The 24,834-nt window shown below is 41.5% G+C and overlaps 2 protein-coding genes and 2 long non-coding RNA genes across 5 annotated transcripts in view; all 4 read right to left on the reverse strand.

Annotated features, from left to right (window-relative positions):
* The window catches only part of LOC308325981 (rap guanine nucleotide exchange factor 4-like), a gene marked incomplete at both ends in the record, with an annotated part of 44,728 nt that extends 42,206 nt beyond the window's left edge, over nt 1–2,522 (reverse strand). Inside the window, one exon of the mRNA XM_080778780.1 lies at nt 2,458–2,522. Within this exon, the coding sequence (XP_080634906.1) occupies nt 2,458–2,522 (65 nt within the window). The remainder of the gene's footprint in view (nt 1–2,457) is intronic.
* A 2,051-nt stretch (nt 2,523–4,573) lies between these two features.
* Nucleotides 4,574–6,907, reverse strand: LOC308325101. Its single transcript, XR_013965002.1, has 4 exons — nt 6,790–6,907; nt 6,486–6,569; nt 5,959–6,045; nt 4,574–4,801 (listed from the first exon to the last, which is right to left on the reverse strand). It is a non-coding gene; the product is annotated as an uncharacterized lncRNA (long non-coding RNA).
* A 780-nt stretch (nt 6,908–7,687) lies between these two features.
* Nucleotides 7,688–9,115, reverse strand: LOC308325135. Its single transcript, XR_013965006.1, has 3 exons — nt 8,468–9,115; nt 8,237–8,314; nt 7,688–7,818 (listed from the first exon to the last, which is right to left on the reverse strand). It is a non-coding gene; the product is annotated as an uncharacterized lncRNA (long non-coding RNA).
* A 6,782-nt stretch (nt 9,116–15,897) lies between these two features.
* LOC308325835 (coatomer subunit beta') overlaps nt 15,898–24,834 on the reverse strand; it is an 82,118-nt gene continuing 73,181 nt past the window's right edge. For both annotated transcript variants that reach the window (XM_080778542.1, XM_080778541.1), the window contains 7 exons: nt 22,718–22,828; nt 20,607–20,821; nt 19,731–19,869; nt 18,411–18,548; nt 18,116–18,190; nt 16,703–16,855; nt 15,898–16,376 (listed from right to left, as the gene is read on the reverse strand). In XM_080778542.1, coding sequence (XP_080634668.1) covers nt 16,218–16,376; nt 16,703–16,855; nt 18,116–18,190; nt 18,411–18,548; nt 19,731–19,869; nt 20,607–20,821; nt 22,718–22,828 — 990 coding nt within the window. In that variant the 3' untranslated portion in view covers nt 15,898–16,217. The remainder of the gene's footprint in view (nt 16,377–16,702; nt 16,856–18,115; nt 18,191–18,410; nt 18,549–19,730; nt 19,870–20,606; nt 20,822–22,717; nt 22,829–24,834) is intronic.

Below are 24,834 nucleotides of genomic sequence, written 5' to 3' on the forward strand. Positions count from 1 at the left end.
ATCTCCATAATGTGACTAATAAATGAACCAAGTTGGTACAACATTTCCATAATGTGACTAATAAATGAACCAAGTTGGTACAACATCTCCATAATGTGACTAATAAATGAACCAAGTTGGTACAACATCTCCATAATGTGACAACCAAGTTGGTACAACATCTCCATAATGTGACTAATAAATGAACCAAATTGGTACAACATCTCCATAATGTGACTAATAAATGAACCAAGTTGGTACAACATCTCCATAAAGTGACTAATAAATGAACCAAGATGGTACAACATCTCCATAATATGACTAATAAATGAACCAGTTGGTACAACATCTCCATAATGTGACTAATAAATGAACCAGTTGGTACAACATCTCCATAATGTGACTAATAAATGAACCAAGTTGGTACAACATCTCCATAATGTGACTAATAAATGAACCAAGTTGGTACAACATCTCCATAATGTGACTAATAAATGAACCAAGTTGGTACAACATCTCCATAATGTGACAACCAAGTTGGTACAACATCTCCATAATGTGACTAATAAATGAACCAAGTTGGGACAACATCTCCATAATGTGACTAATCGTCACCTGGATCTCCATATATGAAGATCATATAATGAAGCCTGTCAGTCCTTAGATCCGTTTGGGCCCAGCTGGCTCATTGGCTGGCCCAGACAACAAGGCGGGACATCCCCCCTTCTTCTCCGTTGGTTTCTTTTTTGACTCGAGTGGGAGGGGAATCCCGATCATAGACTGTAACGGTAGCCACGCCCCTCAGAACATACGCGACTTTATGGCAATTTTTTTAATTAATGGGACCATAATTTTCCAAAAAGAATATTATGACATTAGAAATGTCCTTCATGAGGTAATACAGTCTAGGTGAAGTTGGGCCCAAATACATGGACTTCTATGGGGCTATGGGTTTTTCTGGGTCCAGTGACAGCGCCACAACATGCCATTATATGAAATTTCATTTCCTCAGTGGCTTCACAAAATATCTGTCTGACTGCCCCCCTGGGTTTAACCCATTTTGGGGCGGGAACCCCTTTTGGTATTAGCATCATGTTATGCTTTAGCTATTGAAAAATAGCAGATCTACAAGCTCATAGCGCGCCACAGAGTGGCGTAGCACGGTGATACTCCATTGAGTCACCGTGCTAACATCCTGTGAAGGATGAGTCCATTGTGTCACCGCGCCACAACATCAAAGAGAAATGCATCTGTAGGTGAGTGTTGCCCATGGTTACCTCAGTGTGTGTGTGTGTGTGTGTGTGTGTGTGTGTGTGTGTGTGTGTGTGCTGAAGTATCAGCAGCCAGTACGACAGACCATCTCACAGATTGGCTACGGATGTAAACTTTTAGTGTTTATCTTTGTGCATCAGTTGGTTGTTGTTGTTTACAAATGGCCGGCCTTTCCAAAAGGAGCGCCAAGCAGTTAGCTCAGAGGTACTGCTCAGTTTCAGCCATTATAGGAAGCCACTCAATTTGGAGGAGGCGTTGTTTCCTTTATCCATGACTTAACTGCTGTCCTGTGACATCTGTGTCAATGTGTTTTACTGGTTAAATAAAGAGACTCTGTGTCAATGTGTTTTACTGGTTAAATGTTTAAAAATCACACCCGTGTGAACTGAGTGGTTCACACACTCCCCTCTCCCTCTCCTCTCTCTCTCTCTCTCTCTCTCTCTCATTAGCAGGCAACAGTGCAGCACTATCTCTCTCTTTGTTTCTGGCACAACAGCGCCCCTACTGGTACTAATAGTCACATAGGTGAACACATACATAGGTGACAGACAGACAGACAGACAGACAGACAGACGGACAGACAAACAGACACAGCTGTCAGTTGGAGCAGTTTAGGCACCCCCTCTCTCTCATTAGCGGGCAACAGTGCAGCACTAATACTATCTCTCTCTCTCTCTCTCTCTCTCTGTTTCTGGCAAACAGCGCCCCTACTGGTACTCAGTCATACTCATGCTCATGAATACATACATAGGTGAACACATGACATGACACAGGACAAAGCTGTTCCTTGGAGTGGTTGCACCACTCAAAAAGAACTGTACAAAAAAACGAATGAATATAATGCATAGGAACGCACGCGCGGACACACACACACACACACACACACACACACACACAGACATAATTTCGCCGGTCAACACATTGAGGCTGGTGATCAGATGAATGAATCACAGAGAGAGAGAGAGAGAGAGAGAGAGAGAGAGAGAGAGAGAGAGAGAGAGAGCCGATACAGACACATGTAACACGGTATGCTACGGCCACGCCACGCTGCTACACACACACGCCCACACCCACACACACAACAATGAACCAGTGAAGCCACGCACGGTACATACACTTAAGACTACACACACTCCGTTTGTAACCTCAATATCTGCACACGCACACACTGCACAATAAACAGTGCGTTGTAAAACGTGCACGCACCTTTTATCCAGACAGCAGATCCATTCTGACGGAGAGGAGGAGGAGGAAGTATGAACGGCCACCATCTTCTCTCTGTGTGAGCGAGTGTCTCTCTCTCTCGCTCTGTGTGTGTGTGTGGGTGTGTGAGTGTGTGTGTGTGTGTGTGTGTGTGTGAGTGAGAGTCTCTCTCTCTCTCTCTCTCTCTCTCTCTCTCAATTCAAATTTCAATTTCAAAAGGCTTTATTGGCATGATAAATATGTTCTATACGTTGCCAAAGCGTAGCCTACATACAACAAAACAAAAGTCAACAAACGTCCCAACAATAATGAACAATTAACAAGCAATACAGTAACAATGAAAATAAATTAACAAACATAAACATAACAGCAACTTAATGACCCTGTTCAGACAGATATACCTGTCTCTACTGTCCACTGGCTGTCCCTCAGACAGATATACCCAACGACGTTGAGTCTGTGGGGGCTATGGGGCTGTAGCCCCCATGAAGAATTAAATAGCCCCTTTTAGCCCCCATGAAGATTTTCGTGGACATTTTATATTAACATTACAGATTTTCTGGGAATTATTGACCCTCTGTGACTGTCGCAAAATTCCGAAAATGTGAACCTCTCCGCCGGCTGTTCAGAGGTGTTAAAAGTACTCAAATGCTAATCAGGTTTCTTTTGTTTTCACCTAGCCAGGTATTATATGCCTACAGTACAGTGCCCATAGGCGGCGGGTGTGTATAAGGCTAGGGAAGGCTTAGCCTTCCCAAAAATTATGCTGGGTATTTTTTTTAAATATATATAATATATGTGTGCAGCATTATATAGAAGGCTATTGTGTGTGTGTGTGTGTGTGTGTGTGTGTGTGTGTTGTTGGTCCCTGGTGATCGGGTAGGTAGGCTATACAGCAACTGGCCTAATCAGCATATGATTGGCTACTATTGGTATGTCTGTAAAGCTCGTCCGCTTCCAGTCGCTTTGTAGCAAACAGTAGCGCGCGCTGGTTTGTTTTGGGAGACAGCAAAACGCAAAATGTATTTTCCAAGACAAAGATAAAGTAATTCAGAAGAAGAAGCTGTGACTCGGCTGTCAGAACTCAGCACACCACCAGTGCCCGCACGGTTCACAGTTCACACCACTGCAGCAACACTGACACGTTCAGCGGAGTGACTGCTGTCTCTGTGCCGTCTGTGAAGAGCCATGAGCCGCGACTCCCGGGAGGGGCAGCAACACCACCGGGTAATCTACACAGACTATAGTGAGACTACACACTGACTCGAGAGAAAAGACCCATATCGTCCAAAATAGGCTAATCAGTCGTTGTCTGTGTATAGGCCAATTCATTGGTAAAAGTGCTAAATAACTCATTTTTAGACCATTTGGGAAATAAATAAATCCACAGCGGCGCGATCTAAGGGTAATGGACACATAACGGACACCCGGGTATAAATGCAATAATTTATTAACAAGAAAATAATTAATATTTACAGATATATGGCATCATGCATAAATTACAATCAACATAAAACATATTACTTTTATTACAATTTCTTTTGACTATGGCGTCTTCTCTCGTGTATCATCAGATGTCCGGCTCCATGCTCGCCTCTCCTTGGAGGCCAGTTGGGTCAAAACAAAGTATATCACATTGTGACAGCTGTAGTGAGTCTACAGTCCACCTGCCTGCTGGCAATATAGCCTGGTTGTGATATGTAGATATGATTGATATTTTTGTTTGTTTGTTTTTTTAAGTCATTCTATAACACAAAGTAATTGAATTTATTTTATGTATTAATTGTATTTTATATATTACTATGTTATTACTAATTTTATGTATAACTATATTACTAATTGTATTTATTTGATGTATTACTATGTTATTACTAATTTTACTTCATGCATTACAAATTGTATTTGTTTTATGTATTACTGTTATTACTAATTTTATTTTTTATGCATTTATTTATTTGATGTATTACTGTCATTACTAATTTTAAGCATTACTATATTGATAATTTAATTTATTTTATGTATTATTGTCTATATTACTAATTATATTTATTTTATCCATTACTATGCTATTACTAATTTTATTTTATGTATTACTAATTATATTTACTATTTTAATTTACATTTATTTTACCATTTTAATTTACTATAATCTATTTTTTTATCGTTCGTTTTATCCATTTATTTACATTATGATCTAGTTATTTATATTGGTTTATTATTTTATTGTTTATTATTTTCAAAGAGCCCTGATTGATCACATCTACATATCACCACTACCAGTCAGGATCTGAGTGACTCAGAACCCTGGTGACCTCCAGATGGAGCCACACAGGAGACCAGCAACGTCCTAAAGAAAAGAAAGAAATGCTCATTACTACTTTGTTCATAAAACAATATTGATTGAAATATTTATTAACAGTTTGCAGAATTACAGTACATGTCAAGCACAAACTCAATACAAAGACTGTTAACTGCAAGTGGACGACCCAATTAAGCATTACACTTGTTTACAAGAGGGTCCACCATGTTCAATTCTTCAAAACATTTAGAGACGTACAAATAAGACACTTCTATATAGTCAAAGAACAGAACAGGAATTCATCATAAAGGAGGTAAAAAGGGAAAATAAACGTATACAGTGAGGGGAAAAAGGGAGTCACATGTCTTAATGACTGTTGGTAGGGCGTTCCACATTTTGGTGGCATAGGAGTGAAAATAATTTAGTCCCTTGTTTGTGCCGAATCTGGGTTGTACATGGTTTGTTGCACTCCCTCTGGTGTTGTGGGTGTGGACTTCGTTAACATAAAGGAAGTATCTAGACAGGTACATGGGTATCTTGGTGGTGTATCGAATCTTGTGGACCAGACCCATTGCAAGATGCTGTACTCTGTCGTCGACCCTAAGCCATTCCAGCCTGTCAAAGTGGGCAGGAGTAAGGTAGGTTCGGGGGGTGAGGCCAAGTAGGAGCCTGACCAGTTTGTTTTGGGAGGTCTGGAGCCTAGTTTTAAGGGCCTTTGAGGTGCTGTGGTACATGCATAGTCAAAGAAACCTTGTACGAGGGCTCCTGTTAAGGTCTTCAAGGTGTTTTTGTTGACCAGTGAGGAGATCCTGTAAAGGAATCTTGTTCTTTGGTTGACTTTTTTGATTACGTTGGTGGCCATTTTATCACCGGAAAGATTAGCCTCCAGGATGGAACCTAGGTAGGTAATTTCATCTTTACGTGTGATAACATTGTCACCAACTCTAACCAAGAAGCCATTTGCCTTGCTGAGATTACTATTAGATCCAAAGAGAATGGATTCAGTTTTTCCCAGGTGTAAAGATAGTTTGTTATCAGCGAGCCAGGTGCAGATTCTACCGAGTTCAGAGCTGAGGGCCTTTTCAACCTGCAGTTTGTTCCTGTCCGAGACTAGCAGTGCCGAGTCATCTGCGAACAGGAACAAGTTGCAGTCACAAGCTGATGTCATGTCATGATCATAGTGTGTGCGTGTGTTGTATAGTTACCTTGCTGTGATGTAACTCCAAAGGTGATCAGAAATAGTTGCTCCATCGGCTAGAAACGTGCTCTTCACCGGCATGATGATCTTGTTCCTAAAAAAAGTCTATAGTCAACCCTAACTGATTACAGAACATGATATAAAAAAACACAACTAGAAGGATTTAGGCCTGTCACAATTACCTAATCGCCAAGTATTTGAGATACTTTTTTAGAGATTAGTCATAATCGTCTCCATGTTGAAAATGTTCATATATTGTCAAACATTTTAAAGAAATAATGGAAGCAACCGATCTACAAGCTCTAAACGTGTCACTTTGTAATTTTCTTCTCTTTTAGTGTATAAAGTTGTTGAATTATGCCATGTGCAGCTTTTTGTTTACAAAGCCTACAAAAGCCAAAGTTTTATTTAGAATGTTATGTTATGACGCAATTAAATTGTTACTAGTAATTTATTTGAGAAACAATTAAATCGGCCATTATAAAACCTCAAATTCCGACAGGCCTAAACGGGTTCCAGTGATGTCTACCGAACCTTCCAGCTCCATCCGAGCCTCCCAGAAGTCCTCAGCGGAAACAGGAAAGCTTCGGATCTCGGGCATCGGCTGAGATCTCCATTCTAACAAAGAACGAAAGACAGACAGACAGACACACACGCACCCCAAATTAGCTTTGCTGTGTGTGGGTGTGTGTCCTGTCACAACATACACATGCACTTACAGTAACGTTTAAGAATAGGGATTGACCGATTATCGGCAACGGACGATTATTGGCTTTTTACTATAAAGCCTATAAAAAAGCCCCAACCCTAAAGCGGTTCGTACTGTCGAGTTCCTCACCGAAGCGGTTCGTATATGTTGAGTTCCTCGCCGAAGTCCTCCAGCGTCTACCCAGATCTCCGTCCTCTGTCCTCCCATCCATCCAGGCCCAGGTCGGAAGTCCTCCAGCGTCTACCCAGATCTCCGTCCTCCCATCCATCCAGGCCCAGGTCCGAAGTCCTCCAGCGTCTACCCAGATCTCCGTCCTCTGTCCTCCCATCCATCCAGGCCCAGGTCCGAAGTCCTCCAGCGTCTACCCAGATCTCCGTCCTCCCATCCATCCATGGACAGACCTGCAGATCTCTAGAGGCTCCAGCTGCGTCTGCCATTTCCATCCTGAGAGAGAAAGAAGAAAGCATTAGCTCTACAAGCTCACAACACGTTGCAACGCGGTGTGAGCTTGTAGATCTGCTATTTTTGCTGAACGCTCCCTCAGAATAGGGATGCTGGGGTTGAAGTGGTAGTGTCATTAAGACTTTGATTAGCTTGGAAGGCTGACAGACATTCAACCACAGTGCCACTAGGAGGCATCAACACATGTACAGTCCTCAACATCTTTTGTCATTTTTTATTCAAGTGCTTCTAAAAGCAGATGAGATATTGACTCTCAAACTATTGTGCAGAGTCATTTAGATTTATCATAAAATATTTAAAACATTTGGATGACTGTAGTAAATGATGCCATTCTTCGTGCCATAACAGTACAAAAGCAGTTATCCATCCTCAGAAACAAGCCATAACTATTCCTACTCACAGCTCATCAGAGTCCTCTGAGGAAGCCCCCGGGGGGGGGGGGGGGAGCTTTGGAACGGATCTCTGTCCGGGAACATCAGCTCGTCTATCGATATCTCCATTCTAACAAAGAAAGAAAAGAAAAAAAAAAACACCAAATTAGCTTTGCTCTGTGTGTGCATGTGTGTGTGTGTGTGTGCGTGTACCCTGTCCAGCAGTGGCGTTCCAGCGACGTCTACCCAGATCTCCGTCCTCCCATCCATCCATGGACAGACCTGCAGATCTCTAGAGGCTTCAGCTGCGTCTGCCATTTCCATCCTGAGAGAGAAAGAAGAAAGCATTAGCTCTACAAGCTCACAACACGTTGCAATGCGGTGTGAGCTTGTAGATCTGCTATTTTTTGCTGAACGCTCCCCCCAGAATAGGGATGCTGGGGTTTTAAGACTTTGATTAGCTTGGAAGGCTGACAGACATTCAACCACAGTGCCACTAGGAGGCATCAACACATGTACAGTCCTCAACATCTTGTCATTTTTTATTCAAGTGCTTCTAAAAGCAGATGAGATATTGACTCTCAAACTATTGTGCAGAGTCATTTAGATTTATCATAAAATATTTAAAACATTTGGATGACTGTAGTAAATAGTGCCACTAGGAGGAATCATACTGCCATGCTATACTTCGTACCATAACAGTACAACAGATATCCATCCCAACAAGAAATATTCCTACTCACAGCTCATCAGAAGTCCTCCAGGAGGGAAGCTTTGGAACGGATCTGTCCTTCCACGACGTCTACCACGACCCATCCACCCTAAGAAAGAACGAAAGATTAATTTAAGTGACCAAGAGCCAGATATACGTACATTGTGTCCTTTCACATCATACACAAAATGTATAGAGAACATTTAAAACAGAAGCCGACCATACCACTCGCAGTAATGGAAAAGTCTAAGTGGTTTCTTACTTTGAGCCGCCTTCAGAGCCCCCCCATGCAGATTCATCCATGGACAGCGAGAACTGCAGATGTCCACCTGTAGGGGCTCCGGTTGAGCCTCGCAGCATCTGGAATGAAGACATGGTGGTTATAGTCTATGAATGGCTTTGCACATCGTTGCTGCTGCCAATAGGAATTTGTGATGTCTGTGTGGCGACAATTGCTGGGTCTGTCTGTTTTTTTATAATACATACAATTTATATAGCACTTTTCAAGGTACCCAAAGTTGCTTCACAAAACAGTAAAAACAAATTTATTTGAAAATAAACTAGTAACTGCTGTTCAACACTAACAGCTACATCCATGACCTCCCTGCAACAACATCAATGAAGTATGGCTATGCAGACGACCCGAGTACTGTGTCCCAGTCTGGAGCCGTAGCTCTCATGTCAAGAAGCTGGATGCTGCCCTCAACACCGGATGGGCCACCCCAAACAAACTGCCTGTTCTCGCTGGAATCACTCCAACAGAGGTCAGACGAGAAGCAGCCACGCTGGCCCTCACTGAGAAGGCACAGCTGAGTGAATCCCAGCCATCTCCTCCACAAGGTCGTCAGAGACACCACAGCACACATGCCTCAAGTCACGGTGCCGTTTGCCACAACACACACACACACACACCAAGTCATGGCGACCTTTGCCACAGCACACGTGCCTCAAGTCACTGTGCCCCTTTGCCACACAGGCCCAGGAACTGCTCCACACACCAGCTGACACCTCCAAGGCATCCTGGGTGAAGGCAAGACAGAGGGACCAGTGGAATACATTGAGGACCCCAAATATGTTCTTTGCCAGCACCTCCACTGCAAGGAGTGGACAACCCTCAAAGCAGAAGTGGGACATCTCGGACAGTGCCCACTGTGAATGCGAGGATCCACTACAGACTGGAACACGTAATGACCATTTGCCCCAAATACCGGCCACCGAATGGTGATCGTGGCTTAGGTGACCTAGACAATGACACATTGTACTGGCTTGCTGCAACAGAGCTGAAGTTCTATGGACATACGGCAGAAGATGTTTAAGAAACTTTTTTGTAATTTCTTCATTTTTTCGGCAAACCTTTGTGGCATTTAATTTATGGAACATGTGGATGTTTCTTTATTTATTGGTGAAGTTTTAGTGCCACTTGTGGCATTCTTTGAAATGTATTGACACGTTTGATATATGTTTTTGTTAGGGATGTCCGATATTATCGGCCGATAAAGGCATTAAAAATTAATAACTTAATTTTACTTTATTATTTTACATTAAAAACATCTACAAGCTCACAATACAATAAGACACATGAGAGCTTGTAGATCTGCCATTTTCAAATGATTTTTATACATTTTAAATCTTGAGATGAGAGATTAGATCATTTTAGATGAGACATTTTGCATAATGAGTAATTATTAATAATTACTTTTGGTATTTTAAGTACATTTTCTACCAAAACCTTTGTACCTTTACTCGAGTACATGTTGAATTGTAACGGAGTATTTCTATATTGCAGTATTGCCTACTTTTTTTAAGTAAAAAGTTTGAGTTATGTTTCCACCACTGGAAAAAGCCTGCATATAATATATATATATATATATATATATATATATATGTATCTGTTGATATCGGCAATTAGGAGTTGGACAATATCCAACACGGACTGTCGGACATCCCTTGATTTGTGTGATTTTGTGGCATTTTGTTAACAACCAAAGAGCACAACCAGTATGTATCACAAGGCTATTTCCACCAGTCAGGTGTACTTATATCTACATCTCATAAGCGGCCATGAACTAAACACTACAGATATCACAATTTGACTTTGGCAGCAGCAAGAAACGACTTGCTTCTCTCTATACAAACACTCATAATGTCCACATGGACATAGCAGCCATGATGGGGTGGTTCACACAGGAGACCAGGTTCAGTGTTCCAGCAGCATCTACGGTCATCTCCATCTACATCTAGAAAGAAAGAAAGAAAGACATCAGAAGCTGACCATATCACTCACAGTAATAGAAACATTTTAAAAGGATCTCTGGCTAATAAGACAAATATTCCTTAACATTATACTTGCCATCTATAACTAAAATTGTAAAATATAAACTAGTTAAATATTTTATTTCTTTCATATAATCTTTTACTACATAGGAACTGTTCCCGTCGCAGGTCCATGTGTGGTCCAGCGCTATGGAATGCACTTGCTAATAAAAAGTACTTAAAATATTGCTTTGATGCTTATATCAATTAAGCTGTTTTTGTATTAGCAAACACACGGACAGGCCTCTTTCATACTGGAGTAATTCATCCGCTTCATTTACAGACATCAGTAAAACGTGACATGACGTCCGTATTTAAAATACAACAGCAGCGCTTATTTTCCAGATCCAAACTTAGCGTTGCACAAAGCTTGCTTAATAGCGACATCAATTCATTCCAATCCACATTAAATGTCGCACTCTGCGCGTTCATTCATCCGTATGGTATCGCTCATTTCATTAGCTTCAATAGCGTGACACATCCATTATGGTTAGATCCTTCCAATCGATCCAATTTCAATACTTGTGTCCGTATCAGAGTAAAGATTTCAACTTGAATGTAGGGCCAATATGCCTTTCTTTCTTTTATCACCAGAGATATACGGTTTAACAACGTGCTCACACTTTGGGACTTGGGCGTCTTGTAGTTTACTCACTTGTAGCCGTTTGTCGATGGTGATTGATGATGACTGCATGTCACACCCCTCTCGGAGGCTAGGGTAGTATGAACAAACGGATGGCACCGCTACGCAGTTGGGCAGAGTTTAAGCAAGATTTATTAACCCCAAGTGACAGACAAGTGATAACAACAAAGGAGACCAAACGTCTGCAAAATAGAAATAAAAAGATATATTCAAAACAAAGTACTGCATATCATATATAACCACATAAATCAAACTCATTTCCAAATAAATCATTATCATATGATATAAGCATAAGTATTTATAAATCCAGCCTTTTCAAATGTACATTAAATAATTATAATCTATATATATATATATATATATATATATATATATATATATATATATATATATATCAATCATAATAAACATCACAGTAATAGATCTATGTAAACCATGGTATTAAATAATAACAAAATAACATCACCTCCTCAGCGACAGCTCCTTCCCCGACCAACAGCAGCAGAGTGTGCAGACAGACTGACTTGGATATTCAGTCTCTGAGCTTTATACCCCCCATGGCCCCTCCCACTAGACTGGACCAACTGAATAGGGGTCAACATGATCCACAACATGTCAACTCTGCCTGGCTTGGCACAAAACACATTCATATACATTATATTCATATTCACATTTAAGTTGAGCTTGTAGCTCTATTTTAAAGTCTTTTTAGGTTTCCCAAAAGTCCTTTAATCCTTTGATGTCCTTCTGTGACAGGCAATCCTCCCCCTCCCTGGAAGGGGAGTTGGTTTGGCCCAATATAGAGTTCAGCTGCTTAAAGAGACAGGAATCTAGAGAGCAGTGTGTGTGTGTGTGTGTGTGTGTGTGTGTGTGTGTGTGTGTGTGTGTGTGTGTGTGTGTGTGTTTGTTCAGTTTGCTGCTTCTTAGTAGTCTTTGCATGTCCTAACAGTGCGCGCTTACTGAAAGGCATGTACACTAGCAGCAAACAGTGACAGGGTGGGGTCACACTGTCACACTGCAACAGGTTGATATTATGGTAGGAGTTTGTGTCGTGTGAGTGTAATGGTTTCAAAATAAACGGGGCAAACAAAACAAGAACAGGCTCCAGACATAAACTAAATAAAGGTCTCAAAAAACAGACGAGCGCAGGGTTCAATAAACAAATAATAAAGTACTTTTCTTTCTGTTGGCAGAGCTGCCATTACAGCGAATCGCGATAGACGGAATCTAGATAGCCTGGGAGCTAGTCGGACATCAGTCGGGGAGGCGGGGCTGCGGGGAGCCCCCATGACGATCATCATAACTCTTCGGCTCTGGATATACCTGTCTGTCCCTCAGACAGATATACCTGTCTCTACTGTCCACTGGCTGTCCCTCAGTTGATGACAACTCCATACATATGTTGCTGCCAAAACTGTGCATTTGGACTGTTCTCCCAGAACATATTCAATCAATCAATCAATCAAAATTTCCTTCACGAGACAACAATGCTACAACATTTAACGGTAATTAATTCCTGTTCTGTTCTTTGGCTATATTGAAGTGTCTATTTGTACGTCTCTAAATGTTTTGATGAATTGAACATGGTGGACCCTGTTGTAAACAAGTGTAATGCTTAATTGGGTCGTCCACTCACAGTTAACAGTCTTTGTATTGAGTTTGTGCTTGAAATGTACTGTAATTCTGCAAACTGTTAATAAATATTTCAATCAATCAATCAGTCTCCCGTCTCCCGTAGAACCACAGGAGGGCGCCATTGTAGGCTACTGTATTTTAAATAACTGAAATGTTCCGTGATTCTACTTCTACTCATACTCTAAGTCTAAGCTTCTACTCCATTACATTTCAGAGGCGAATATTGTACTTTTACTAAACTACAATATTTGGTAATTTGAGTTACTTTAGTAGATTTTGATTATTACAAAACATACAGTAACCACTTCAGGACTATGGAGTTGTGGACTATTAAATCATTCGTTCCCAAACCTTTTCATGTCATGGACCTCCAAAGTGACACTTATTAGCCCCGCGGACCCCCGTTTGAAGAGATATGCCAGGGACCCCCATTAGAAGAGATATGCCAGGGACCCCCATTAGAAGAGATATGCCAGGGACCCCCATTAGAAGAGATATGCCAGGGACCCCCATTTGAAGAGATGTGCCAGGGACCCCCGTTTGAAGAGATATGCCAGGGACCCCCATTAGAAGAGATATGCCAGGGACCCCCATTAGAAGAGATATGCCAGGGACCCCCATTTGAAGAGATATGCCAGGGACCCCCATTAGAAGAGATATGCCAGGGACCCCCATTAGAAGAGATATGCCAGGGACCCCCATTAGAAGAGATATGCCAGGGACCCCCATTAGAAGAGATATGCCAGGGACCCCCATTAGAAGAGATATGCCAGGGACCCCCATTAGAAGAGATATGCCAGGGACCCCCATTAGAAGAGATATGCCAGGGACCCCCATTAGAAGAGATATGCCAGGGACCCCCGTTTGAAGAGATATGCCAGGGACCCCCAAAGAGAAGATTTTTACAGCTCTATAGCAGTGATTCTCAAGCCGTTTAATTTTCAAGGACCCCCAGTTTGACATGCATTATTCTACGGACACCCCATTTAATGGCATTTCTATCTCTGGGACCCCCAATTTATATTGTAAAATCAATGTTAATTTAACTCTGAGAGTGTACAAATGGAACCAAATGGACCCGTTTGTAGCACACTCTCAGAGTTACAGACCCATAAGCTTATGGGTCTGTAACTCTGAGAGTGTACAAACGGGTCCATTTGGTTCCAAACTATCCTTTAGTTTCCAGAAACTCTTGTGCCACCTAACACTGCATACAATAGACTCTGTCGGCTTTGTCGATCTTTCAGAGGGAGACATTGCTTGGTGGTGATGAAGTTGCTCATGGCCTTGAAGTACTTGAGGATTTTCTCTCCTGGTGTGGGGATGCCTTTCTCCAACTGAATGTCTTGAAAACCAAGGAAATGTGTGTAGACTTCAGGAGATCCCCCCCAGTTCCCCAGAACAGTGTTGTCCATGGTGAGCAAGTCCACCTGGTGACCACTTATAAATACCTGGGTACTACATTTGATGTGAACTGTGAAACATTGTGCAAGAAAGGCCAACAACGCCTCTTTTGCTTGAGGCAGCTCGCCAAATTTCAGGTTGACAAATCCCTTATGAAACTGTTCTACAGTGCCTTTATTGAGTCACTGAAGTAAAGTATTCCATAACCCCATTCTGAACGGGAACCCATTTTGGTGTTAGCACTATGTTATGCTTTAGCTATTGAAAAATAGCAGATCTACAAGCTCGTAGAGCGCCACTATGAGCTTGTAGGTCTGCTATTTTAGAAAAATCGAAGAACGACTGACATAGAAACAAGGCTTTTTCAGAAAACTGTCAGGATGTAGAAGAACATTTTTAGAATCTGATCTCAGGTCAGAATGGAAAACTGTCAGGATGTAGAAGACATTTTTAGAATCTGATCTCAGGTCAGAATGGGTTAGGTGTGGCCGGTTGCCTGTCCAGCACAACACAACGGTCAAAGTGTTGATCCAACAGAATTATTAATAATAACCAGAAATGCTTTGTCAAGGTGCCAATAATAAGGTGATAATAATAATAATAAGAACTGCACTCTGTCGAGTGCCTACTTGTGTTGCACACTATATAACACATAACATTCTTTAACCCATTCTGACCTGAGATCAGATTCTAAAAATGTCTTCTACATCCTGACAGTTTTCTGAAAAAGCTATGTCTCTATGTCTGTCGTTCTTTCGATTTTTCAAAAATAGCAGACCGCTACGAGCTTGTAGATCTGCTATTTTTCAATAGCTAAAGCATAACATGATGCCAACACCAAAATGGGTTCCCGCCCCAATATGGGCTAGTAGGCCGAATACATAAAATACGATACGATTAACAAACACCCAACATTGAAACGTACCGTAGTTACGTCACCACCAACAGCCAATGAGGACAGGCCCAGGGGCGGAAACTCCGTGGGTTCAGAGGCGCAAATGAACCCACTGGCATTTTGGCAAAATATATCAATATGCAGTATATGCACCCACTGTCCACTGAAATATATCAATATGCAGTATATGCACCCACTGTCCACTGAAATATATCAATATGCAGTATATGCACCCACTGTCCACTGAAAATATATCAATATGCAGTATATGCACCCACTGTCCACAGCACAACATCCGAGGCACTTTTCCTGCTGTTAAAAGACGTGTTGACGAGATACTCACTGCCGATAAGTAAACTCCGAGGACAGTGTTATGATGGTGCAGCGAACATGGCTGGTTCCAAAACAGGCTTGCAAGCCCGAATGCAGGCGCTGGAGCCTCGGGCTCTTTACATTCACTGCACCGCAACATGTCCTGCATTTAGTAGTGCAGGATGTTGTCGAAAACGTCAAAGTGTTTCATGATTTCATGGTAGTTATTAGTGACCTAATAACATTGATCAGAAATTCACCAAAGCGACTGGCAGCGTTCATTAACAAACTGTTACTAAAGTACCAACCTAAAAAACAAAACTCGTTTTTTTTCCACCGCTGGGGGGGGGGGGGGGGGTGTGGCTGGGGGTACCCACTGCCGTTATAAGAACCTTCCGCCTCTGGACAGGCCTACATACCATACATGCATACGCAGCCGACCACAGTACTTGGTAAGTAAGTAATGAAATACTATCCACTCACATGTGAATATTATGTACAGCAAAATGTGCTTTATTTGACAGCAGCTTCAGCCAATCAGGTTAACACAATATATAGTTAGGGAGGGTAACTCTTTAGCCAATGAGATTAACACAATATATAGTTAAGAGTTAACTCTTTAGCAGCCAATCAGGAGTCAGGGTTAACTCTTCAGCCAATGAGATTGACACAATATTTAGACGGTACAGTTCAAAGTGATCCTTCTGTGAAACGCAACAACAGTACAAAAAAGAAGAAGTTTGGTCTCGTTTTAAATAACAAACGTTTAAAGAGCAGGAAATGATGTGAGTCATCCAGGAAGTGATGTCATCAGTCATCCAGGAAGTCGTCGTCCAGGTTGACGTCTGCTGTGTCGATGTCGTCCAGATCCAGGTTGTCCAAGTCCTCCTCTAGGTCCTCATCTCCTAGCTCCTCATCTCCTAGGTCCTTATCTCCTAGGTCCTTATCTCCTAGGTCCTCATCCTCAACCTGTAAATATAAATATATAAATACTATACACTTCCGATCCGATCCCAATATAAGTCTATGTAGGAGAGCCTCCATTGGACTGAAGCCAATAGAAGTCTATGTAGGAGAGCCTCCATTGGACTGAAGCCAATAGAAGTCTATGTAGGAGAGCCTCCATTGGACTGAAGCCAATAGAAGTCTATGTAGGAGAGCCTCCATTGGACTGAAGCCAATAGAAGTCTGTGTAGGAGAGCCTCCATTGGACTGAAGCGTAACTCTGTCTATAACAAGGCTCTGACTGGAGCAGGACATGTCCTACATTAGGTCCATATATGGACATATCCTACCTGGCAGGTCTCTGACTCCTCCTCTTCCTCTTGGCGAGGTGTGGGCGGGGCCGGATGGGGGAGGGGCTCAGGGTCAGACGGGGTCACCACTGATGACATCACATCCACCGATGACATCACACCGGCGGACGACTCCTCACTGTCCTCTGACGGCTGGACACACAAGAACAGCCAATCAGAACAGAAGTCTAGTTACTATGTGGACCAATCACAACTCTAGCTACTATCTGGACCAATCAGAACTGTAGTTACTATCTGGACCAATAAGAACTCTTAGGTCACATTCATACCAGAGAGCTTTGCTGCGATTAAAACGAATCCTGCTGCGCATTTTCAGAAAGTGCACTTCGTTTGGCAGGTGTGAAGGCTCTTTCGAATCCTAATGCGTATCAAAGAACCGCATTTTACTCCGAGCAAAAACGGAGGTTTCGCTTCGCTTCCAATCGCACTTGACTACGATTCGGTGCAGGTGTGAATGCAATCCGCAGTAAATAAAGGAAATGAAGCAAACAATGTGGCGTGTGAGGAGCTGAACACAGTTGGAGACGGAGAAGGCATATTTTACGCAGCGCAAAGATGTCCCGTTACCGTGGATAGACGTGGTCGAATGAGGAGAACGAAGCCCTGGTTGAAATGAGGACGAGTACATTAATCAATTGCTTAAGAAAACACATAGACACTGCAGTGTATTATAGCCTACATAATATTCTGTCTGTCTATGCGTTCCGTAAAAATGGAGTGCTGTCACTGTGTGGGGACTAGTGGGGAGTAGGAACTTTCATCTCAATAAACGTGTAAACATTTTGCGTTGCTGTCTGTTATATCAGTGCGCTCAGCGCTGTGCCTCCATGCCCAAAAGAACAGTGCGTGGCTGCGTGCGTAGTATAGTGAGAGAGAGAGAGGGGGGGGGGGGTCCAGTCCCAGATGGCACGACACATGCACGTTATGAGTATAATTTTATCACCACACCATAGATCATTATTATTATTATTATTATCATTTCACTGTGTAGGCTAGTTTATGAATGGAACACATTGATAAAGGTCCCCCCTGCTGCGTTTCCAATTGCTGCGGATCATGGCAGTGAGAAGGCAAACAGCAGCAAATTAAATATGCAAGAATCCTATTTCTCCGCCCATACGCATCCGAGTCTACCGAAGTATTAGGTGAGAATGTGACCTTAGACTCTTAGACCTTAGACAGGTCAGTAAGCCTGGGGCCGAGGCTAGTTAGGGTTAGTTATACTAACCAACCTTAGACACTGCTACAGGGTAGGTAGGGTAAGGTCCCAGGGGTAGGTAGGGTAGGGTCCCAGGGGTAGGTAGGGTAGGGTCCCAGGGGTAGGTAGGGTAGGGTCCCAGGGGTAGGTAGGGTAAGGTCCCAGGGGTAGGTAGGGTAGTTATAATAACCAACCTTAGACGCTACAGGGTAGATTCCGGTGGGTTCGTATCCCTGAGCTTCCTCCAGAAGGTTCCGCTCCTCATTAAGCTGAAAGAAAACAAACAAATGTTCACTTTACTAATTATTATATCACTTTAAATAATGACATACTGTAATTATTATATAATAGTTCTTACAGGATCCCAGGCAGGTTAGTATAGTTTACAGTATTCTTACTGTAACCAGGTCTACATGTTTGGTAGTTTAGATTACAGTATATATATATATACAATCTTACTGTAACCAGGTATTATTAATATAATCTTACGGTAACCAGGGGGTAGTCAGTAGCAGGTCTACAGGACCCCAGGCAGGTTTCTCGGAGGAAACATTCGGCAGTGAAAGCTTCCTTCAGTCCAGGGAACAGGTTCTCGTACTCGTTGGGGTCGGCCAGGGACTCGGCAGCCTGGAAATAGAATAATAATAATACTTATATGTACAGTATGAATATACACTATAATATATTATAGACCTCCTTCAGTTCTCTGTGGGGTCGGCCAGGCACTGCGCTTAGAGCATTGTAGATTACTTAGAGCATTGTAGATTACTTAGAGCATTGTAGATTACTTGGAGCATTGTAGATTACTTAGAGCCCTGTGCGCACGCTTGGAGCATTGTAGATTACTTAGAGCATTGTAGATTACTTAGAGCATTGTAGATTACTTAGAGCATTGTAGATTACTTAAGAGCATTGTGGATTACTTATAGCATTGTAGATTACTTAGAGCATTGTAGATTATTCAGAGCCCCGTGCGCGCGCTTAGAGCAAATACCACTTCAACATTCAGTTCATACATTTGAGCAATAACTTCTGGTTATAATAATAACCAATAACAGTAACTAATGTAATATTAGTAGTATTAGTAATGGGGGTCCTACGGTACCTTCTGGTTGACCGTGGCCAGACTCTCTCTCAGTAGTAATGGTAGTAATAGTAGTAGTAATAGATTACCTTCTGGTTGACCTTGGCCAGACTCTCTCTCAGTAGTAGTAATGGTAGTAATAGTAGTAGTAATAGATTACCTTCTGGTTGACCTTGGCCAGACTCTCTCTCAGTAGTAGTAATAGATTACCTTCTGGTTGACCTTGGCCAGACTCTCTCTCAGTAGTAATAGTAATAGATTACCTTCTGGTTGACCTTGGCCAGACTCTCTCTCAGTAGTAATAGTAATAGATTACCTTCTGGTTGATCTTAGCCAGACTCTCTCTCAGTAATAGTAATAATAGTAGTAGTAATAGTACTAATAGTAATAGTAGTATTAGTATTAAAGTACCTTCTGGTTGACCTTGGCCAGACTCTCTCAGTAGTAGTAATAGTAATAGTAGTAGTAATAGATTACCTTCTGGTTGACCTTGGCCAGACTCTCTCTCAGTAGTAGTAATAGTAGTAGTAATAGATTACCTTCTGGTTGACCTTGGCCAGACTCTCTCTCAGTAGTAGTAATAGTAGTAGTAATAGATTACCTTCTGGTTGACCTTGGCCAGACTCTCTCTCAGTAGTAGTAATAGTAATAGATTACCTTCTGGTTGACCTTGGCCAGACTCTCTCTCAGTAGTAGTAATAGTAATAGTAGTAGTAATAGATTACCTTCTGGTTGACCTTGGCCAGACTCTCTCTCCACAGCGTCACCACTCTGGACACCTGGCTGGGCAGGTACGTTCTGGACAGGAAGGCAGCCTCAGGGAGACGGTTTGTTCTGATGAGGAGTTCTAGACACTGGTCCAGTCTATAAATATAAACATTATAACATAACATAACATAACAGTAGGTTCTGGTCCAGTCTATAAATATAAACATTATAACATAACATAACAGTAGGTTCTGGTCCAGTCTATAAATATAAACATTATAACATAACATAACAGTAGGTTCTGGTCCAGTCTATAAATATAAACATTATAACATAACATAACATAACAGTAGGTTCTGGTCCAGCCTATAAATATAAACATTATAACATAACATAACAGTAGGTTCTGGTCCAGTCTATAAATATAAACATTATAACATAACATAACAGTAGGTTCTGGTCCAGTCTATAAATATAAACATTATAACATAACATAACAGTAGGTTCTGGTCCAGTCTATAAATATAAACATTATAACATAACATAACAGTAGGTTCTGGTCCAGTCTAGAAATATAAACATTATAACATAACATAACAGTAGGTTCTAGTCCAGTCTAGAAATATAAACATTATAACAGAGAAGCTCCAAGCACTGGTCCAGTCTATAAATATGTATTAAATATTATAACATTATGCTCCAGCAGAGCTATATATATATATATATATATACACAGCTCCATCTAAATGAATGAGAATATTGTGTAAACTCTCTCGGTAATGTAAAGTGAATGTCTCTCTATCTATACTCACTTCCCCTGTAGTTAACATAAGGTATCTCTCTCTCTCTCTCTCTCGGTAAAGTAAAGTGAATGTCTCTCTATCTATACTCACTTCCCCTGTAGAAAGTAGGTCATGAAGGCGACGTTGTTCTTCCCGTCTCGCTCCGCCCCCTCGGCCAGCTTGGCCACCATGGAAGCGTTCCCCGAGGCCGTAGCCAATAGGAGCAGACCGCCGTAGTCCTGGGCGTGGTGGAGACACTCCTGAGCCAGAGCGAACTGGCACTTCGTGATGGAGAGTTCTGCTAGCTGCTTCCACTTCTGTTCTGACTGGAATACACATATATACTTCATTATGGAGAGTTCTGCTAGCTGCTTCCACTTCTGTTCTGACTGGAATACACATATATACTTCATTATGGAGAGTTCTGCTGGCTGCTTCCACTTCTGTTCTGACTGGAATACACATATATACTTCATTATGGAGAGTTCTGCTGGCTGCTTCCACTTATGTTCTGACTGGAATACACATATATATACTTCATTATGGAGAGTTCTGCTAGCTGCTTCCACTTCTGTTCTGACTGGAATACACATATATACTTCATTATGGAGAGTTCTGCTAGCTGCTTCCACTTCTGTTCTGACTGGAATACACATATATACTTCATTATGGAGAGTTCTGCTAGCTGCTTCCACTTCTGTTCTGACTGGAATACACATATATACTTCATTATGGAGAGTTCTGCTGGCTGCTTCCACCTCTGTTCTGACTGGAATACACATATATACTTCATTATGGAGAGTTCTGCTAGCTGCTTCCACCTCTGTTCTGACTGGAATACACATATATACTTCATTATGGAGAGTTCTGCTAGCTGCTTCCACTTCTGTTCTGACTGGAATACACATATATACTTCATTATGGAGAGTTCTGCTAGCTGCTTCCACTTCTGTTCTGACTGGAATACACATATATACTTAATTATGGAGAGTTCTGCTAGCTGCTTCCACTTCTGTTCTGACTGGAATACACATTATATACTTCATTATGGAGAGTTCTGCTAGCTGCTTCCACTTCTGTTCTGACTGGAATACACATATATACTTCATTATGGAGAGTTCTGCTAGCTGCTTCCACTTCTGTTCTGACTGGAATACACATATATACTTCATTATGGAGAGTTCTGCTAGCTGCTTCCACTTCTGTTCTGACTGGAATACACATATATACTTAATTATGGAGAGTTCTGCTAGCTGCTTCCACTTCTGTTCTGACTGGAATACACATGTATACTTCATTATGGAGAGTTCTGCTAGCTGCTTCCACTTCTGTTCTGACTGGAATACACATGTATACTTCATTATGGAGAGTTCTGCTGGCTGCTTCCACTTTTGTTCTGACTGGAATACACATATATACTTCATTATGGAGAGTTCTGCTAGCTGCTTCCACTTCTGTTCTGACTGGAATACACATATATACTTCATTATGGAGAGTTCTGCTAGCTGCTTCCACTTCTGTTCTGACTGGAATACACATATATACTTCATTATGGAGAGTTCTGCTAGCTGCTTCCACTTCTGTTCTGACTGGAATACACATGTATACTTCATTATGGAGAGTTCTGCTAGCTGCTTCCACTTCTGTTCTGACTGTAGAAATACATACACATACATATCTTCTTCGATCGATTATTGATTACCTCCAAGGCCAGCTGGTAGGCCATCTTCATTGATAGATTATAGATTGATTACCTCAGCCTCTAAAGCAGTGGTTCCCAAACCTTTTCATGTCAAGGACCCCCAAATTGACACTGATGAGCCCACAGACCCTCATTTTTTAAAAATATGCCCCCCAAGGACCCCCATAAGAGAAGATCTAGCAGTGATTCTCACCCCGTTTAATTTCAAGGACCCCCAGTTTGACATGAATTAGTCTACGGACCCCCATTGAATGTCATTTCTATCTCTGGGACCCCCGATTTATATTGTAAAATCAATGTTAATGTAACTCTGAGAGTGTACAAATGAAACCCGGACCCCACTTTGGGAACCACTGCTCCAAAGCCTGGTAGGCTATCTTCATTGATAGATTAGATTGATTAGCTCAGCCTCTAAAGCCTGGTAGGCTATCTTCATTGATAGATTATAGATCGATTAGCTCAGCCTCTAAAGCCTGGTAGGCTATCTTCATTGATAGATTATAGATTATAGATTGATTACCTCCGCCTCCACGGCCAGCTGGTAGGCTATCTTCAGCTCTCCCAGGTTCAGAGAGAGTTCAAATCGATGCTCAGGGTCTGTGGAAACGGCTAGGGCCTGTTGTTTGAAACCCTGGAAATAAAAACGACATGTTTAATACAATAACTGTTGTTATAAACAATATGTTTAATACAATAACTGTTATTATAAACCCTGTAGGATACAAATGATCAATGATATGATCATTAAAATGTGAACACGTCATACGGTTCGGTTGACAGTCCTACTATTTGTCACATGCGTTTTGCTGCATGTGAGATTTGTCCTCTGCGTTTGACCATCTGGAGCGGAATCATTTATCATATATATCGTTGCTGTCAGGAGGAAACCTGAGGGCAACACTTATACAACCAATACAAACTGTATCACCCTACTGCAAAAAAAAGCCATAAGGATTGTAAATGGGGTTGACTATATTCAAAGCACCAAGGAATTATTTGTAAAATGTCGTGCTTTGAAATGTAAGGATTTAGTTGATTTAAAAACATTACAGATACCGTTTAGAGCTCAAATGAAAACACTTCCAGACTGTATCCAAGGGTTGTTCCCAATGAGAGAGAGCTGTTATTCACTCAGAGGAAAATGTATGTTTAAACAAAAAAAGGAAAGGATCAACGTGAGAAGTAACTGTATAAGGATAAAGGGTGTGAAGGAATAGATGTGATGATGAACTGAGAGACTGTGGAGCTAAAGGATAAACTTAAGAAGGTATTCAAAACTAAAGTATTAAATAGCTACACAGAGTAAAGGCTCAAATCAAGTGGCCATAGTGCTATGAAGTGTCATTTGTTTATTTTGTGAAAATGTTACTACTGCGACTATTATTAGCATATTGTTTTTGCTTGTTTTCTTTTTAGAAAGAAAATAAATAAAAAAAAGGCATGTAAGCACTTTTATTTTATTCTTTTACTTGAATATTACATTGTTCAGTAGAAATAAGACACATGAACTGTTTTTGGTTGACAACCTGTAAAAGGGATACACATACATTTTATTTTTATTATTTTAAGTTAAATGACAAAAGGGTCGACGTAATAAGCCTAGGCTTCAGTCTAAACTTTTTTTTTCCAGAATAAGAAAAAATAAACTAAGAATATCTTTTGTATGGGAAAAAACCCCCAGAATAAACTAAACCTCATAACTCCATTTTGGAGGTATTTTTTAGCATAAATCAGTGCTATCGAACACCATTTACGTTTGTGTGTGTCGTTGACCAATGGAAAACTGCTTTGGACAAAACCTCCAGGGAGTAGTTTAAAGTGTTACACGGGTACCTGTTTCTCCAGGGAGTAGTTTAAAGTGTTACACAGTCACCTGTTTCTCCAGGGAGTAGTTTAAGGTGTTACACAGTCACCTGTTTCTCCAGGGAGTAGTTTAAGGTGTTACACAGTCACCTGTTTCACCAGGGAGTAGTTTAAAGTGTTACACAGTCACCTGTTTCTCCAGGGAGTAGTTTAAAGTGTTACACAGTCACCTGTTTCTCCAGGTAGTAGTTTAAGGTGTTACACAGTCACCTGTTTCTCCAGGGAGTAGTTTAAGGTGTTACACAGTCACCTGTTTCTCCAGGGAGTAGTTTAAGGTGTTACACAGTCACCTGTTTCTCCAGGGAGTAGTTTAAGGTGTTACACGGGTACCTGTTTCTCCAGGGAGTAGTTTAAGGTGTTACACGGGTACCCGTTTCTCCAGGGAGTAGTTTAAAGTGTTACACAGTCACCTGTTTCTCCAGGGAGTAGTTTAAGGTGTTACACAGTCACCTGTTTCTCCAGGGAGTAGTTTAAGGTGTTACACAGTCACCTGTTTCTCCAGGGAGTAGTTTAAGGTGTTACACGGGTACCCGTTTCTCCAGGGAGTAGTTTAAAGTGTTACACAGTCACCTGTTTCTCCAGGGAGTAGTTTAAAGTGTTACACAGTCACCTGTTTCTCCAGGGAGTAGTTTAAAGTGTTACACAGTCACCTGTTTCTCCAGGTAGTAGTTTAAGGTGTTACACAGTCACCTGTTTCTCCAGGGAGTAGTTTAAGGTGTTACACAGTCACCTGTTTCTCCAGGGAGTAGTTTAAAGTGTTACACAGTCACCCGT

The sequence above is a fragment of the Protomyctophum bolini genome (assembly GCF_963924005.1).
Source record: "Protomyctophum bolini genome assembly, chromosome: 12".
NCBI lineage: Eukaryota > Metazoa > Chordata > Actinopteri > Myctophiformes > Myctophidae > Protomyctophum > Protomyctophum bolini.